The following is a 19,452-nucleotide window of genomic DNA, read 5'->3' as shown; positions in this document are numbered from 1 at the left end:
TCAAATTGTACCTAATAGTGTAATTGAGTATATAAGATGTATGAAAAGGAGACTATAGTTATATTTAAAGAAATTTTAATAACTGTTACAATTAACGTTAATGTGGAAACGCAGAACTATACTTAATTTGCATTGTCGCTGATACACCGAGGTCAGCGTGCAGGAAGGGAGTGAACTGCTCCAGTATAGAAACTTCTGGGTTGCTGACGGACCCAGTTTTCCACTGTGACCAGCACTTCCTTATCGCCGTTGACGTTTCCGAGATTGTTTTAAAGGACCGAAGATGCGAGTCATACTGGGAGATACTGGGGCCGTAAAAGAATGTTTCAGAACCTCCCATCGAAATGTTTGAAGGAGTTCGAGGACCTTCTTGCCCACATTTGGTCTACATTTCTCCTAGAGACGCACTATCCCATTCGAGATATTGCCCCTGTACTTGTTCTTTATGGTCTGCTAGAGCCTTAGCAACGTGTCAAAATACTGCTGAGAGTTAACTGTTGCACCCTGAGGTAGTCAGTCGATGATTTGATGTCCTACATTGAAAAAGTAACTGAGTGTCACATTTCCAGCATTCGGGGCAGAGTGGTTTTTTTTTCCTTCTTCGACGAGACTAGCCGGAATGCCGCCATTCCATGCTTATCCGTTCGGAGACACGATCGAAGTGGTGAACCACTGTTTGAAAGACGCTTGGACACTCACTGTGTCTAAAGTTTTCCGGAACAAAGCTTTCATGTATTATATGACGCACAGTGCCTTCTCTTAGCGACGACTCAACAGCAGTGTCTCATGTGGTGATCCGAAGAGTCGTTCGTATCAGCTCCTCAACAGCCGAAATCACAGCACCAGTACCGACAACGGGCACCTACCCAGGACACGGCGTGTCCGTCGTGTTTACACGTCCCACCTCCTAACGCTGACACCACCGAAATATTGTGTACCGTGCAAGACACTGCTCACCGAACACCTCTTTCATCCCGCGACAAATTTGTGAATCATGCTGCCCCTTTGCTCGAAGAATTTGGATAACCGCTCTTTCTGCTGATCAGGAGGAATCCAGCATACAAAAAACTACGGAAAAACTCTCCAGAAATGAGTAAGTTACTGCGAAGCCGTTTACTCCGCTTACGCAACTGGGAACACCACCGTGCCAGCTCTCGGCAAACACGTTCATCCACTGGTATTACATACAACGCCGCTACAGCGAATGTATCCTTTTCAATTGGGCGTACCTTGTATACAGAATGAAAAATGTTCTTATCGTAGCACAAAAAAGGCGAATAAGTCCTGGACAGCGCTAGGGACGTAAAAGAAGGAAACCAGCTTTTTAACCTAACTGACAGCATCAACGACATTTAAATCAAAACATTTTGTCATATTCGCGCTTTTTTACTTGTTAGTATTAGTAGCCAGGTCACGTAATATAACGCATTGTGTCAAGTAAAGTAACATGATTACATTATGTCATGACACACGTCATCATGTCATCCAACATGGCATTTGTCAAGACGTGCAACTTGACACAACTTCGCCTTAAAGTTTAGGATGCATACTTCTTCACACTGGGTATTTCATTTTATAGATGCAACACCCCCCTGCCCCCCCCCCCCCCCCCCCCGTCCTGTTGTTGATGTATCCCACTCTCTACAAGCGCACAAATCTCTATTTGTTCTTACACCACACCCGGACATGTAACAGGTGGCAGGTCTAAGAGCTCACTACACTGCAAAAGTAGGGTTAAATCGTAAAAAAAGCGCGAATATTTCAAAATATTTTGCTTTAAATGTCTTTGAAGCTGCCATATAAGTCGAAAAGCTGGTTCCCTTGTTTCACATCCCAGACTTTGCCCAAAACATATTCGACTTTTTTTGTGCTACAGTAACAGCTTTTTTCATTATGGTTCCCAACGTTAACTGTACCATAATTTTGACATTAGACCGCCATAGCTTGGTAACCGATGTAGATTTTTGTTGACTTGGGTGACGACTGATGGATCTTTCGTACCATGTTCCCTACATCGTGGCAATAGATAAATCTTTCACAAAACAGGAAGACCATTAATTATATGTATTTGTCTACCTTCTTATAAAATTCGAATCAATTGAAATGTAGAAGTGGCTCGCGTAAAAACACGTTTTTTGCGCATGAAATCCGAATGAAGTTACAGTTTTGAAAGCGAGTTTTCAATTTTATCGTAAGAATGCACTTTTTATTTATTTGATTCAGTTTAAACATTTACAGCGAATTCAGTTAACGTAAGAAAGAGTTTTATGTGCTACATTTTAGATCGTCGTATCCTGACAGTGATAAAAATTATTGGTATAAAACAAAATCGTTTGGCCTTTATGCAGTCATCTGCTTTCGTGCAAAGTGTGAAATGATTAACACAAGTTTAAAGTATATAAGTGGCGCGCTTTAAAAACTACGCAGAAAAAAACATGTTTTTTGTTTGTCAAAGCCAAAAGAAACAAGATTATTGTTTCAAATAGTTAAAACTTAGCCTATCTTAGGTCAAGGTCGATACATTGTTGGAACAAAGTTGAACCGACAGTCTCACTCCAGTCCGGAGTTCAAATGGTACGATTAGCCGAGCATTAATTTCAGTCCAATTAAAATCTTTTGCAAAAGGAATTACTCGATTCGCACAATTTGCCTGTGTGCCAGCACCGCTTCGTCGTTCAAACCTTGTTTCATACAACGTAACATAGGCACAGTAAGACGGATACACGAATGGCCACACACACACACACACCATTTAATGCTGAAAAAATTATAAAGTTCGAAGTAGGCGAATATTTCAACTCTTGAATCAACAGTTAACTGCCAGTTCACACGTTTCAGCTTTTAAAGTAGCTCTTGAGTATGAACTTCACTTTTAAGTGAATTCAAGGTGTCCGCAGCCGAGCGGATAAGCGCTTAGTTTCGTAAGTGCAAAATCTCTGTGTCGATTCTTGCTGCTAGTATTTTTTTTCATTCTCAAGTAATATTAACTGCAGATTTATTACGACATTGTAGATGATCAACATTTAATGTTTCATTTATTATTTTCATAATATTCATCCTGAAAAACGAAAAAAAAATCATAGAGAGACTGGAAATACAAACGTATACACGAAAACGTTCATACAAATCAGTAATTTTATTTTCATTATTTTATATGCTTTTATGACAATTATGTGTACCCTATGGAGGACTGCTCGAATCAGGATGACGCTGATCGTAGAAACATAGCAAACAATAGCCTAGTCATTCCGACATACAGTACATGTAATGAACGTCAAATACGATTATAATCGGAACCTGCTTCCAAAATTGTACAGATTAATCATATTTTTTATGATAGAGTATGAAAATAATAAATGATTCATTTTGCACATTCACTGCAATTAGAATTACATGGGAATGAAGAAAAAAAAAAAAGACCGGCAACGAGATCTGTTCCAGAGAAATCACGCTTGTAAAACTAAGCGCTTACTCGTTTTGTTGCGGACTTCTTGAATAGTAGTTACTATTCAAAGTACAAGGTGACAAGTCATCGGATACCTCCTAATGTCGTGTCGGATTTCCTTTCGCCCGGCGTAGTGAAGGAGTTTGGGTGGCAAAATTATTTGCTCGAATTGTCCAGAATGTTCTGCAAACCAATTGCGAACAATTGTGACCCGGTGACATACCATCGTTTATTGGAAACGAAGTCCATGAGTGGCTGCGAATGGTCTCCAGTCAATGATCGGTTTAGTTGTACCAGAGAAACCAGTGGATTCAGTGAAACACAGCTCACATCATTATGGATCCACCACCAGATGGCACAGTGACTTGTTGATAAGTCGATGGCTTCGTGGGGTCTGCGCCACACTCGACCCCTAATAACCTCTTAACACCTGGAATCGGGGCTCGTCTGACCAGGCCACAGACTTGGTCATCTAAGATCCAACCGATAAGGTCGCGACCGGCCGTTGTGGCTGAGCGGTTCTAGGTGCGTCAGTCTGGAACCGCGCTACCGCTACGGTCGCAGGTTTGAATCCTGCCTAGAGCATGGATGTGTGTGATGTCCTTAGGTTAGTTAGGTTTAAGTAGTTCTAAGTTCTAGGGGACAGATGACCTCAGATGTTAAGTCCCATAGTGCTCAGAGCCATTTGAACCATTTGATAAGGTCGCGAGCCCAGGAGAGGAGCTGAACCGATGTGGTCGCTAGCCCAGGAGATGCGTTGCAGGCGATGATGTGCTATTAGCAAAGACAGTGGTGTCGATCGTCTGCTGCCATAGCACATTAACGCCAAATTTCGACGCACTGTCCTAAATGATATATTCCTCATAGATCCCACATTGATTTGTTTTATTTCATGCAGTGTTGCTTGTCTGTTAGCACTGACAACTCTACGCAAATGTCGATGCTCTCGGTCGTTAAGTGAAAGCTATCGGCCACTGCGTTGTACGTGGTGAGAGGTAATAACTGAAATTTGGTATTCTCGGAACGCTCTTGACACTGCGGAACTCGGAATACTGAATTCCGTAACCATTTCCGAATGGAGTGTCCCATGCTTCTAGCTTCAATTACTATTCCGCGTTGAGAGTCTGTTAATTCCCATCTTGCGGCCATAATCATGTCTGAAACCTTTTCACATGAATCACTTAAGTACAAATGACAGCTTTGCCAATGCACTGTCCTTTTATCCCTTGTCTACGCGATATTACGACCATCTGTATATGTGCGTACCGCTGTACCATGACTTTTGCCACCTTAATGTACTCGTAAGTACGCCTAAAATTTTCAAACTCGATTTTCTCGAAAACATTTGAGGGTTGGGTCTTCCTGTATATAAACGTCGAAGTACTAGTCGTGCCATACACACCCTGTCAATATGCAGGAAATCGGTGAGGGGAAGTTCGTAAGCTGCTCTTGTGAGAATGAAGGTTATTTTCACCTCGGTTACACCTGTACGTAGCGATTTCTTGAGTTGACTAGAGCACGGAAAAAAGGATTTCCGGAAAAAAAGCGCAAGCTAAGAGTCGTGAGGGGCCGAGCGAGGTGGCGCAGTGGTTAGCACACTGGACTCGCATTCGGGAGGACGACGGTTCAATCCCGTCTCCAGCCATCCTGATTTAGGTTTTCCGTGATTTCCCTAAATCGTTTTAGGCAAATGCCGGGATTGTTCCTTTGAAAGGGCACGGCCCATTTCCTTCTCAATCCTTCCCTAACCCGAGCGTCTCTAATGACCTCGTTGTCGACGGGACGTTAAACACTAACCACCACAACCACAAGAAGTCGTGAGGGTGGTGCAATACTATTTTTTATTTTGCAGTACTTGAGAAATATTTTAAATTACTGATTTTTATGTCCGGCGTGTTGATAGTTACTTTTCTGGAAAAATAGTTGCACTGGAACGATTATGCATATATTGAAGTTTATTGATTGGCGACTCCATAGAATGCTGTGTGCACAACGACCATATGATAAATAAAATTAGAAGGAAGTTCAGCGTTGGCCGTAGTTTTTTTGATGTATTAACAGCAAAATCGATTTTTAATCATATAATGATCGTCTTCAGTGCTGGAAGTTAAACATTTCATATAGCGATCAATGAATAAGAAACAAAAGACCACAAATATACCTGAGTATAAACTAATTGCTGGTAAGAACACACCTTTGGCATACAAATTAAAGCTCGTAGGCACTGGTGTCTAGTTTTAGCAGCCACAGAAGTTATGAAAACGATCACACGTCACATAGAGCGCGTTCAAAGCCCCATTCACACAGAGATCTGCTGTATAGGTGGATGTAAACAGCGGTTTCGGTTATTGTGATCGTTTCATAGCTTCTGTGACTGCTAATAACTAGATACCAGTGCCTACGAGCTTTAATTTGTACGCTAAAGGTATGTTCTTACCAGCAGTTGGTTTATACTCAGGTGTATACGTTGTCTCTTGTTTCTTATTCACTGATCACTATGTGAAATGTTTAACTCCTCCCCCCTTTCTCTTTTCCTCTCCTTCCCCCCTTTTTTATTTTCCCATCATCTGTCCAGTTCCCCCCACCTGCCCTCGGCTGTGGTATGTCACATTTGCCAACTTTTTAGTGCAGTGTTCCAGTGACTGTTCAGTGTTGTTCGTCTTTCTCGTGTTGCGAACAGAAACCTTGCTGTCGCTAGGTGTGAATTTTATGTCGTTTGCGAACAGAAACTAGACTGTCGCCGTGGTTTTTAATTGTGTGTCTCTTGTTTTACCTGTCTGCTTCGTATGTATTTTATTAGCATCATCATCCCTCTGTTCTATGTTTTAAGTTCCACGATTTTTTTCGCCATGTTACACTTTAAGTCTCCGATTTTATGGCCTGTTTTTATTATTTATTCTCTTAATCTTTTTAACAAAGTCTGTAGGCTGAAGAGCGGCATACTAAGCTGCTGCCAGCCCGCCCCCTTCGGGGAAAATCGAAATTCAATAAAGAAAAAAATGAGATGTTTAACTTTCAGCACTGAGGATGATCATTACGTGATCGAAAATCGATTTTGCTGTTAATAAATCATCAAAATTACGGCCAATGCTGACCTTCGTCCTAACTTTATTGAAGTTTTTTGATACTGTTACTCGCATGAACTGAGATGTGTATGATGCGCAGAGGTTTTATTTGACAGTATCCGCAAACTGTTGCACGCCACCTGAAGAGCGCTGGTCGGCAGGTTCTGCGTGACGGAGATGTGGCCCAACGGCAGCGTGGCGGGCGCCGTGGTGTGCTTCCCAGACGAGGACGACGCCGGGCGGACGCCGGGCGCCGTCGTGTCGGCGTACGGCGTGCTGCTGCAGGTGTCGGTCGCCTTCCTGCTGGCCACGCTCGCCATCTACCTGTGGCTGCCGCCGCTGCGCGACCGCGACGGGCTCTGCCTCAGCGGCTACATGGGCTCGCTCGCTCTGGGCAGCTTCGGGCTCGGCCTGCTGCAGCTCACCAGCCACGTTATCGGCAACGTCCAGTGCGTCTTCATGGGTGAGCTTCTCTCCTACTAGTTTCTATCACGTAACGTCCATCGAAGTAGAGGCTAAGGTCAGATGTAACGCACGCTATCGCACGATCGAATTCCCAGATCGTTAGATGACGAGCGGTAGAGTGCAGTCTTTTTCGGTTCCACACGTCTTGTGCGCTGATGTCTGAACAACTCTCATCTGTCGTATGATTAAAATAAAAGAACCATCACAATTCTGTCTGTGCACACAAGACGTAGAATTGATTAAGATAAACTACAGGGCACAGGTGATAGATCTATTACGTCAACACAGAAGTTTGTGAAAGTAAATAGTTTAAAATAATACACGTCTTTAGTTTCATGTTGTTACTGTAGCTCGTTATCCTGAAATAAAGCACTCCGTCTTCAGGCCACTAGTGGCCTACCGGGACCATCCGACCGCCGTGTCACCCTCAGGTAGGATGCGGATAGGAGAGGCGTGGGATCAGCACACCGCTCTCCCGGTCGTTATGATGGTACTCTTGACGGAAGCCGCTAATATTCGGTCGAGTAGCTCCTCAATTGGCATCACGAGGCAGAGTGCACCACGAAAAATGTCAACCCCGTGCCGACCACGCCCGACAGCGCTTAACTTCGGTGATCTCACGGGAACTGGTGTATCCACTGCGGTAAGGCCGTTGCCGTCCCGAAATAAAACGGAGTATAATCTTGTCTAGAGGGTGACTGGATCTTGAAATTTTTTAAAAATAATCTGTTAATCTTCTTCTTAATCTCCGTATTCGGTTATAATTCATTCATTCGTCAAAATTATCAATAATGCGGCTTTGTCGTGTTCTCAAAATAATGAAATAAAGTATAAACTAAATTCCTTCAAAATGAAACACCAATTGAAATCACCATAGAGGATATATTCTCTTCACTCTTGAAAAAGAGCAATTTTTTTTATTTCTTCATATAAAGATACATATTTCTCATGGATATAACGCAGACAGTTTACATTTCGTCTCGCCTCTTCCACTCTCCCCAGAAAAAGTAACATAAACCAAAAGATACAAAAGACTTACACCGACGGATCATAGAGTATCATAAATATCGATATTTTTTCACAGATGTCATTTATGTAGAATAGTTAACATCGAATAATTAGATTTTTGTTAAATTTAAATAATCAGTATTACAAACAAGAAATTATAATATTTTTAGCAGATTTATACGTTAAGATCAAAATTATCTGCTGATAAGTGGTATGTGGAAACAGTCACTTATGATAATCAATGTTCTCAGTAGAAACTTGAAAATACAGCGACATAGGCTTTCAGAAATAAAGGAACATAAATAAACGTATCATAAAAAACTCAGGTCCCCAAACGTCGAAATAAGTCAATAGACTCACACTAAGCAAATATGCTTTACCAATGTTACAAAATATTATGACAACAGGCGGTGTATCGTGTTGTACGGGTACATCAGTTACAGCCATATCCACGTCCACTATACTCCAGAATTACGCAGGTGTTGGCTCGTTGTAAGTGGCTGAGCTGCACCATTCACATAAAATTAGAAAATTGACTGTGCCTGGGATTATTCGTTAACTTATGTGGATGAAACTATAAGACATTCTGATGTTAACACCAGGTGAGGAAAAATGAATTGAAATACTTCAATGATTTGAAACAGTACGCCGTGTCTCTTCATTGCATTGGGGCTCTCGGTGGTAAACACGTCACAAATCAAAATCAGGAACATTGAAGTTCCTTATACTTCACTTAAAAACATTTTCTTCTCTAATGCTGTCGGCGCTATGTGACTCTCTCGCTTTATCTGTTAAGACATTCGCGCTTACAGAAAAGTTAACCGCTCGTCATAGATACCGGTCTATTGGAATAACTAGCGGGAAAACCTTTGGATGTACCGAAGCAAGGACCTTTAGCAGAGATGGCACTTCCTTGCGTGAACGTAGGTGATGAAGCATTTGAGCTGGTGGAAAATTTAATGAGACCCTACAGCCGACTTATGGAAGAAAGATTTTTAACTATCGGCTAACTTTAGAACGGTGGTATGTTGAGTGCTTTTGACATAGCGTGTAATAAGTGAAGAACACTGCGTTTCCCATTAGATGTTAGTGTGAATTGAGCCGAACACATTGCAAAAGCGATTACAGTACTTAACAACCATGTTTGAATGTGAAATGAATTCAAACATGATACATCTCCCATGTATGAATGGACGACCTTTCATCAGCGGATAACATCCTGGCTAACTTTACAAACTACCTATTGGCCGAAACGAGTACTCTATATATATGATTACTGCGATCTGGACAAATAAAACTTCTCTAACAAGAAGATTATATCTTTCATAATAAGAGATGGCTACCCTGCTGACATTGTCAGGAAACCATAATACAGGGTGTTTTGGAAAGAGTTTCCTGATTTCAGAACTCCATATTTATTGTTAAAAACATACTATAAACATGGGAAGGATAGCAAAATACTCAAAAAATCCTGAAGTTGTAGCTATGCTGTTACAAATGCACTTTGTGACCACCACCAGCAGCAGCACGAATAAATCTGGAAGATTCATAAACTTTACTCCATGAATCTGCTTTTATGTTAGTTATTGTGGCTGTTATTCTGTTCTTCACTACTTCTACGTCGCGAGATAAATGGGGGGTGAACACAATTTCCTCCACATATCACCATAAGAAAAAATCGCATGAGGTCATTTCTGGCGACCTTGGAGAGCAAGGATGCTGGGCAGTGTCTCGAACTCCCGTGCGTCCTGTCTAGCGTTGAGGCAGTGTGTCATTGCGAAACTGACGTACGTATATGTGCCAGTTTGGTGGAGCTCCACCTTGTTGGTAAACGGAATCATCGGGGTCCTCCTGAAGTTATGGAAAAAGCGAGTTCTGCAGCATTTGAAGATAGCTCAACGGCGGATAGGGTGCACGGTCGCCGAGACATTACCCTGCATTCTTGGCCTCCAACATCGCCAGACATAACCCCATGCGATTTCTTCTTGTGGGGATATGTGAACGAAAGTGTGTTCCTCTTTCCTTTACCTTGTGACATAGAAGTGAAGAACAAAATAACAACCACCGTAACATCTGTAAAAGCAGATACACTGTGTAAAGTTTATGACGAATACAGCTATCGTCTAGATGATGATCGCGCTGTGCTACTGGTCTCACAGAGCATTTGTAATGACTTCGATTTTGTGAGTATTTGCAATCCATTCCTTGTTTGTAGTATGTTTTCACCAATAAATATTTACTTTTAAAATCAGGTCATTCTTTTTGAAACAGCCTATATTTTGTTAATTTAGGTAGACTTGAACATGCACAAGATGTGAAGGAAAGTGTACTTGCTAACAAAGTTTTTTCGATCTACATTTTTCATTTTATTCTTAATCGTTTCCCTCAAAGAGGATCAATACCAATTCTTACCAGTCGCGCCCTCTCAAAATTTTATTTTTATACAATTATAACGGAATATTCCAAAATGCTGTGTTTTTCTACTTCAATTAATAGCTCGATTTCAGTATTCGCTCATTTTTCGCAATGCGGAACAAATAGAAATAACAAATACTTAGAAAATACGGCTGGTACGACGGAAACGCCCAGTCAGCTCAACAACACTTGGACGCTACCTATCGTTCTAGCCGCTCGTCAACGTGCGTTTCCATCGATAGATATTTTGGGCTCATGTGATCAGCTGTAAGTTGAATGTTGGATGTCTAAACGTGCGATTGGAAAACGCGAGTCAAATTTCCGTCAGGTGAACATGAGCTCTATGCTGTTCCACACTGCATCCTAACGAACAGAATTTGAGTGAGTGGATCACACACGAAGTTTGTCATTGGATCGAAGAGTTCCTAGCCAACACAACAGAGCACATTGTTCTTAAATGAGAAGAATCTTCGGATATATAAGTAGTTCTTGTGTCACACGAAGTTTCACGATTTATCAATAACAATATAGAAGTATTACTACCGGAATGAGGCTCATTATCAGCATCACTTTACCGAAAACCGATTATGTCCCTCTAGTCATGAGCCTAATGGTGCCTTCCTGGATGGTGTATTCACTTAGACGCACCAGTCATTCATTATGCGCAGTACTTCTAGGCCACAGTTTGTCTTGCGCTAGGGCAGTTATCGCTGATAAAGCACTATCTTTAAGGTCCAGGAACCTATGCTCTGGCTATGCATTCCTATCTGTGTGCAGTGAAATGCACTTCGGTGTACGAGCTTGAAAGTGTCTCACGCAGGAATTGAGAGCCATCGGCTTGGTTTTTGTACTTAGAATGATATTTTTGAGAACATTACAGTTTATGGTAAGGGATGAAAAGGGGAGTGAGCGAGTTGAACGTTATAAAACCCGCTGAGAAACTGCAAAGAACTTCTTCAGTCATCCAATACGAAATATTATTAACATTAGGTACTTCATTCATAGTTATTGATACGACATAATACGAATATGGTATGCCATTTTACCATGTTAAAGCCAATAATTCCTCTTTCACTAGTTCATAAGGCTGGACTCACTGCGTCAAATGTAAGTTCATTAATTCACCTCGTTTTCTTTCCTTCTGTATTTCTGTTTGTTCTCGGGTACTTTTTAGTTAGTTTTGTGTGTTCAGTACATCAGTTTCTGAGCGAAAGAGTTCTTAAATAAATGAGTATATTATTGCGTAATCTGCTGTTAATAGGGCTTCCATTAATTATAGCTGTCTGCAGATAGTAAACGCCAATGGTTTCATTAGTAATCCAGCCAATGTTTCAAGTAGTTTCGTAGCAGCTCACACCCGGTTCTCTCGAGCGGAGTCGATCGAGGATTTCCTTCCCCCATACTTCTACGCAGTAGACAGAGTAGTCGCAGCCAAACTGGTAAACAGCTCCTGGACGGAATGGTCCCGTTTAGCCACATTTTTTAAACGTACATACTATCTGCGGGTATTGAAATGAGAGCTGTAATGATCTTCGACGGATGTCTGACTACAATACAGGAGGATTGCTATATTGCGCGGCAAGCACATCGTAACACCTTCGCAACTGCGCGTGTTAACCGACCACAAGCAGTGGACACACTACATCGGGTGTCGTCTTGCGCCTTGGGTCAGAGACTAGCAAAGTCCAGGCTACTGAATCACTCTGTCACGCATACGGTGCAGTTGACACCAAAATATAGGCGGGTGTTTTTGAAATGGTGCCGTGCCCAGGGAGTCTGGACTGCTAGAGTGTGTCGTCGCATCGGTTTTGACGATAAATCATGGTTGCACACTACCTCGGATGACCAACTTCGGTGAGTGTGGTGGTGCCGAGGGGAAAGGACACATTCTGCTAACGTTTTAATGAGACAAAAGTTGCTACATCTAACGCCATGATGTGGGGAGCCACATGGCTTGTTTTCAGGAACCCTAGGGCAGTGATCGAGGGAGCTGTAAAGGCACAGAGGTACCTCAGACAACCGGCATTCTCAAGCGCTACCACTCATCAGACACTATCGTAGTGCCTCTTTCAACGCTGTTCCGCACACGGCACATCTCTCTTTGAACTACATGACTCCCTGGACCAACAAGCTCCTCCATCTTTACTAATGGAACAAGCTGCACGACTTCGTCCCAGAGGCAATATCCTCAGCTAGGTGCCCCAAGTGTTGTATAGGAATGTTCCTTTGGCGCCTCTCCCAGCTTGGCGCCCCAAGCGGCAGCTAGTGTCGTTTGGGCCTTAAACCGGCGTCTGCGGAGTGTCTTGTGGAAGTTATGGGTTGCCTATGGAGTGCTAAGCTAACCAATGCGTGTGATCCAACAGTAGATTTGTTGCTCACAGCAGTTGATTGTGTCGGATGCGGTTTTCCTCGAACCCAGGAACTCTCAATACATTCTTAACTCGGTGTAACGTGGAAAAACAGAGCCTACGTTACTCCGGAGATGTCGGGTCCTAGGGATCGCATGCGCTGGTACTGTACCTCTTGCCCACCCTACGGTTGCCGTCCGGAGGGCAGTACGAGCTCTTACCAGCGCACGGTTTTATAGACCACTATCGATTTGGATAGTGCAAGACCTAAATCCTAAATTTTTTTCTTGACTCGTTATTATCAGAGAGGTCGATCGTATACTACCGCTCTTATAGGCCATAGATCTATTACAGAATTGTTCCTTTATCCCTTTTAATAAATATACAAGTCGGCGAATATATATACGGTAGAGCGTCGATTATCCGAAGTAATTGTGGGACATGGGTGTTCGGAAAACTGGTTTGTTCGGATAATCAAACTGTACATGTTTATTTTCCAAAAAGAATTACTGCACAGTAAATTTATTAATAAAAACAGGAATCACTTTTAGTATTACAAAGTAAACATACAAAGGCAACTTAAGTACGAATATATACTATGTGGCACAGTTTATTAAACAAAAATATATACATATTACATACGCAGTTTGCAGTATAAAAAATTAATGTTTAAAAAATCCTTTATTTTGTTCTGTCTAAGCAAGCCCATTAACCATAGACCTTGCCGTTGGTGGGGAGGCTTGCGCGCCTCAGCGACACAGATAGCCGCGCCGTAAGTGCAACCACAACGGAGGGGTATCTGTTGAGAGGCCAGACAAACGTGTGGTTCCTGAAGAGGGGCAGCAGCCTTTTCAGTAGTTGCAGGGGCAACAGTCTGGATGATTAACTGATCTGGCCTTGTAACATTAACCAAAACGGCCTTGCTGTGCTGGTACTGCGAACGGCTGGAAGCAAGGGGAAACTACGGCCGTAATTTTCCCGAGGGCATGCAGCTTTACTGTATGGATAAATGATGATGGCGTCCTCTTGGGTAAAATATTCCGGAGGTAAAATAGTCCCCCATTCGGATCTCCGGGCGGGGACTACTCAGGAGGAAGTCGTTATCAGGAAAAAGAAAACTGGCGTTCTACGGATAGGAGCGTGGAATGTCAGATCACTTAATCGGGTAGGTAGGGTAGAAAATTTAAAAAGGGAAATGGATAGGTTAAAGTTAGATACAGTGGGAATTAGTGAAGTTTGGTGGCAGAAGGAACAAGACTTTTGGTCAGGTGAATACAGGGTTACAAATACAAAATCAAATAGGGATAATGCAGGAGTAGGTTTAATAATGAATAGGAAAATAAGAATACGGGTAAGCTACTACAAACACCATAGTGAACCCATTATTGTGGCCAAGATAGACACGAAGCCCATGCCTACTACAGTATTACAAGTTTATATGCCAACTAGCTCTGCAGATGACGAAGAAATTGAAGAAATGTATGATGAGATAAAAGAAATTATTTAGGTAGCGAAGGGAGACGAAAATTTAATAGCCATGGGTGATTGGAATTGGACAGTAGGAAAAGGGAGAGAAGGAAACATAGTAGGTATTGAATATGGATTGGGGCTAAGAAATGAAAGAGGAAGCCGCCTGGTAGAGCTTTGCGCAGAGCATAACTTAATCATAGCTAACACTAGGTCCAAGAATCATGAGAGAAGGCTGTATACATGGAAGAAGCCTGGAGATACTGACATGTTTCAGATAGATTATATAATGGTAAGACATAGATTTAGGAACCAGGTTTTAAATAGTAAGACATTTCCAGGGGCAGATGTGGACTGACCACAATCTGTTGGTTATGAACTGTAGATTAAAACTGAAGAAACTGCAAAAAGGTGGGAATTTAAGGAGATGTGACCGGGATAAACTGACAAAACCAGAGGTTGTACAGAGTTTCAGGGAGAGCATAAGGGAACAATTGACAGGAATGGGGGAAAGAGATACAGTAGAAGAAGAATGGGTAGCTCTGGGGGATGAAATAGTGAAGGCAGCAGAGGATCAAGTAGGTAAAAAGACAAGGGCTGGTAGAACTCCTTGGGTAACAGAAGAAATATTAAATTTAATTGATGAAACAAGAAAATATAAAAATGCAGTAAATGAAGCAGGCAAAAAAGAATACAAACGTCTCAAAAATCAGATCGACAGGAAGTGCAAAATGGCTAAGCAGGGATGGCTAGAGGACAAATGTAAGGATGTAGAGGCTTATCTCACTAGGGGTAAGGTAGATACTGCCTACAGGAAAATTAAAGAGACCTTTGGAGAAAAGAGAGCCACTCGTATGAATATCAAGAGCTCAGATGGAAACCCAGTTCTAAGCAAAGAAGGGAAAGCAGAAAGGTGGAAGGAGTATATAGAGGGTCTATACAAGGGTGACGTACTTCAGGACAATATTATGGAAATGGAAGAGGATGTAGATGAAGACGAAATGGGAGGTAAGATACTGCGTGAAGAGTTTGACAGAGCACTGAAAGACCTGAGTCGAAGCAAGGCCCCCGGAGTAGACAACATTCCATTGGAGCTACTGACGGCCTTGGGAGAGCCAGTCCTGACAAAACTCTACCAACTGGTGGGCAAGATGTATGAGACAGGCGAAATACCCTCAGACTTCAAGGAGGATATAATAATTCCAATCCCAAAGAAGGCAGGCGTTGACAGATGTGAAAATTACCGAACTATCAGTTTAATAAGTCACAGCTGCAAAATACTAACGCGAATTCTGTACTGACGAATGGAAAAACTGCTAGAAGCTGACCTCAGGGAAGATCACTTTGGATTCCGTAGAAATATGGGAACACGTGAGGCAATACTGACCTTACGACTTATCTTAGAAGAAAGATTAAGAAAAGGCAAACCTACGTTTCTAGCATTTGTAGACTTGGAGAAAGCTTTTGACAATGGTGACTGGAATATTCTCTTTCAAATTCTGAAGGTGACAGGGGTAAAATACAGGGAGAGAAAGGCTATTTACAATTTGTACAGAAACCAGATGGCAGTTATAAGATTTGAGGGGCATAAAAGGGAAGCAGCGGTTGGGAAGGGAGTGAGACAGGGTTGCAGCCTCTCCCCGATGTTATTCAATCTGTATGTTGAGCAAGCAGTAAAGGAAACAAAAGAAAAATTCGGAGTAAGTATTAAAATCCGTGGAGAAGAAACAAAAACTTTGCTGTCTCTGACAGAATTACAATGTCATCGGCGAACCTCAAAGGACTTGGAAGAGCAGTTGAACGGAATGAACAATGTCTTGAAGGGAGGATATAAGATGAACATCAACAAAAGCAAAACGAGGATAATGGAATGTAGTCAAATTAAATCGGGTGATGCTGAGGGAATTAGATTAGGAAATGAGACACCTAAAGTAGTAAAGGAGTTTTGCTATTTAGGGAGTAAAATAACTGATGATGGTTGAAGTAGAGAGGATATAAAATGTAGACTGGCAATGGCAAGAAAAGCGTTTCTGAAGAAGAGAAATTTGTTAACATCGAGTATCGATTTAAGTGTCAGGAAGTCGTTTCTGAAAGTATTTGTATGGAGTGTAGCCATGTATGGAAGTGAAACGTGGACAATAAATAGTTTGGACAAGAAGAGAATAGAAGCTTTCGAAATGTGGTGTTTCAGAAGAATGCTGAAGATAAGATGGATAGATCATGTAACTAATGAGGAGGTATTGAATAGAATTGGGGAGAAGAGGAGTTTGTGGCACAACTTGACAAAAAGAAGGGACCAGTTGGTAGGACATGTTTTGAGGCATCAAGGGATCACAAATTTAGCATTGGAGGGCAGCGTGGAGGGTAAATATCGTAGAGGGAGACCAAGAGATGAATACACTAAACAGATTCAGGAGGATATAGGCTGCAGTACGTATTGGGAGATGAAGCAGCTTGCACGGGATAGAGTAGCATGGAGAGCTGCATCAAACCAGTCTCAGGACTGAAGACCACAACAATAACAATAAGCAAGCCTAACGCTTACGAGCAGCTAAGTCACGTACTTTTTTCATTACAGATATCTGAAACTGGTCACTTTCATCTTGGGCTTCAAACCATTGCAAGGCAATATCTAAACAAGTGAACGCCTCAGAAGCTATTGGTATACTTTCATCTTAATTTTCTGGAGCACTGATTGATGAGATGCTGGCGGCGTCATCTTTATCAGTGACGACGTTTACGATATCGCTTTCCTGCACGATTTCGTGTCCTGGATCTGCATCATCGATATTCATCCATTCATGAACGTCTTCTTGATCACATTCGTGGCAATCTATTTCTTTTAGCATACCGAAAATTTCGGACATATCATTCTGTTCGTCATTTTCAATCATACCTTGTGAATTTTCTTGTGTGTCCAAAACTTAATTCCAGGCTTTCTTCAAATTATCTTCCTTTATACTATTCCATGCTACGCTGATCATGCAGGATGCGTGTTTAAAGTCCATATTCTTATGAGAGGTGCGAGCGAGCACACAGTTCGGTTAAGCGGTCGTTCGGTTGACCGACGTTCGGATAATCGACACTCTAATGTATATAAAGTGAGCAGATAAACCTTGAAGGATTAATGATATTGTCGAAACTAGATGATTCTAGTTTAAACCAAATAAATGTTTTTAAATAATGTTCACACATTTGCGAATCGGGGCCTCACATAAATTACGGTTTTCAAAGAAAAAATAAATAAGCAATAATATTAATGTTTGTAACGCCATAACAGCATCGAATACAGAAACACGAACTAGCAAAGTTCATTTAACTGCAGATTAATTCACACAAATCAACAGCAGACAGACATTCAAAGTCGGAAAATGCAGTTTCCCCACTATCGATCGCAATATAAAATAAAATTCTGAATCCTGAATAATCACTGCGAAAAACATGCAGAAGTTTGTCATACACGAATATAAATATCAAGTGCAGGTAATAATTATAGTTCAGTTGCCTCAAATCCCGTAACCAAAGTTACACAAAAATCAATCACCGAAAACACAGTAAAATAATTTAAGAGCATTGACAAGTTAAAATATTTAATCCCCCTCACAAAAGTATTCCAAATTCCTCAGAATCTCTCACGTACGTGAGACTTAGGCGGCTGCTGGCCGCATGGCCCCTCGACCGACCAGCACACAAAGCCAACAGACAGACCAACGTGCTCCCTGGTGCTCGCCCTTACATATTTTTTGTGGGCTCACACACTGCTGAATCCAAGGTAGATACTTAAATAATGACCAACATTCCATTTTAATGAGTTATAATTAAAGTGCAGCTACTCACAGACGTCCAGTGTGGGCCATAATAATCGTACGTCAGCGAAACTTGGTGGATTAATCTAAGGCGTTAATGCGGATCCGATTTTCACTTAAAAAAATTTAGTTCCAGTTTTGGCCACTAGGGCATGTTTGGTGCTCTGAACGCAAGAAAAAGACCTATAGAAATGTTTCCACATGTAATGGATTAGAAATGGGACGTGGGCAGAAAGGTTCAAAGAAGCGAAAATTAGCATATTTGCACATAATCTTTTAATAAATTCGGGTGTAATTCTTTATACACGTGCGTTTAAAAAGCAGTTTGGTGTGGTGTTTACTGACGTCGTCGGCCTTCATTTTCCACTTCATACGATCGTGTTGCTCCAGGGTTCAGTTGTTTCTAATTTCATAATCTATCACAATTAAAACAACTTTGACTTTCTTAATATGTATCCTAAAATTTTGCTTGAAGTGGCAAGGAGCTTATCTCATCGTTGAGACTTTTTTGGTGTACTTGGTTTTTCCATATCTTGTTTGCAAGGCACTGTAGTTTCGTTGAAAATATAATACATCTCTCTTTCATTTCAACCACCTTAGCGACCAACGAGTCGTCTCCAGCCTTCAGCCAAGTCTGCACGCTACGGCCTCGCGCAAAACCCGGTGAACACTCGAAACCATTCTGTTCACTGTGTCTCTAAATCACTTCCTCATAAATGCAACTACATAAAATGTTAGTGCTGGAATTCACGATGATATCACTACTACTAAGATATTAATAGTAAAGTTTAATCGAAATCGACATATAAGCTAGAACTGCGTAAGTTTTCCACGGAATAATTTCATTTAATCAAGTAAAATATAAAATTGACGTGGAGCTCCCATTTGACGGGAACAGTTTGTAAATCTGCAGACGCTTCTGGCGTTATAGATGAGACAGAGATGTAACACGCCACGGAAAATTTTGTTTAAGACTTAAATCTTCGGTCAGCTCTTCATAAACAGGGAAACAGAAGGTACAGGGTAGTTGGATCTACCACGTCAGCGCTGTGTCATCGAGGGTTATCTTTTGTCCTTTGATGTCAGCAATAATTCTTGTTACAAATTGGCAGTACAAACTGTCAGTTGTAATAACAGTGATAAAGGAGTGAGCAAATACGTAAAAGATAACGCTTCAATAAACAGAGACCGAAAAATAAACTGGTATTATCACAGCAGGCTATACTACGATAACAGTCAGAAACTATTTCGTTTGTCAAATTGTAGTCAAGTGATGAATATCTTCAAATTGCTCTTCAGCCATTTTGATTTATGTTTTCTGTGATTTCATTGATTGCTAAAGGGATATGCCGGGATGTTTCCTGAGGAAAGCAGCTGCCGCCGCCTTCTCCATCTTTCCCCGGACTATGACTTCGATGTCAAATCGGAATTAA

General features: G+C 41.6%; 1 protein-coding gene across 1 annotated transcript in view; it reads left to right on the top strand.

Annotated features, from left to right (window-relative positions):
* Nucleotides 1-19,452, top strand: part of LOC126361021 (G-protein coupled receptor Mth2-like) — a 245,668-nt gene that overhangs the window by 155,406 nt on the left and 70,810 nt on the right. Inside the window, exon 3 of the mRNA XM_050007759.1 lies at nucleotides 6,672-6,973. Within this exon, the coding sequence (XP_049863716.1) occupies nucleotides 6,672-6,973 (302 nt within the window). The remainder of the gene's footprint in view (nucleotides 1-6,671; nucleotides 6,974-19,452) is intronic.

The sequence above is a fragment of the Schistocerca gregaria genome, chromosome 1 (assembly GCF_023897955.1).
Source record: "Schistocerca gregaria isolate iqSchGreg1 chromosome 1, iqSchGreg1.2, whole genome shotgun sequence".
In the NCBI taxonomy this organism is placed as follows: domain Eukaryota; kingdom Metazoa; phylum Arthropoda; class Insecta; order Orthoptera; family Acrididae; genus Schistocerca; species Schistocerca gregaria.
The sequence above is the reverse complement of the archived record's forward strand: the minus strand, read 5'-3'. Positions and strand labels throughout refer to the sequence as shown.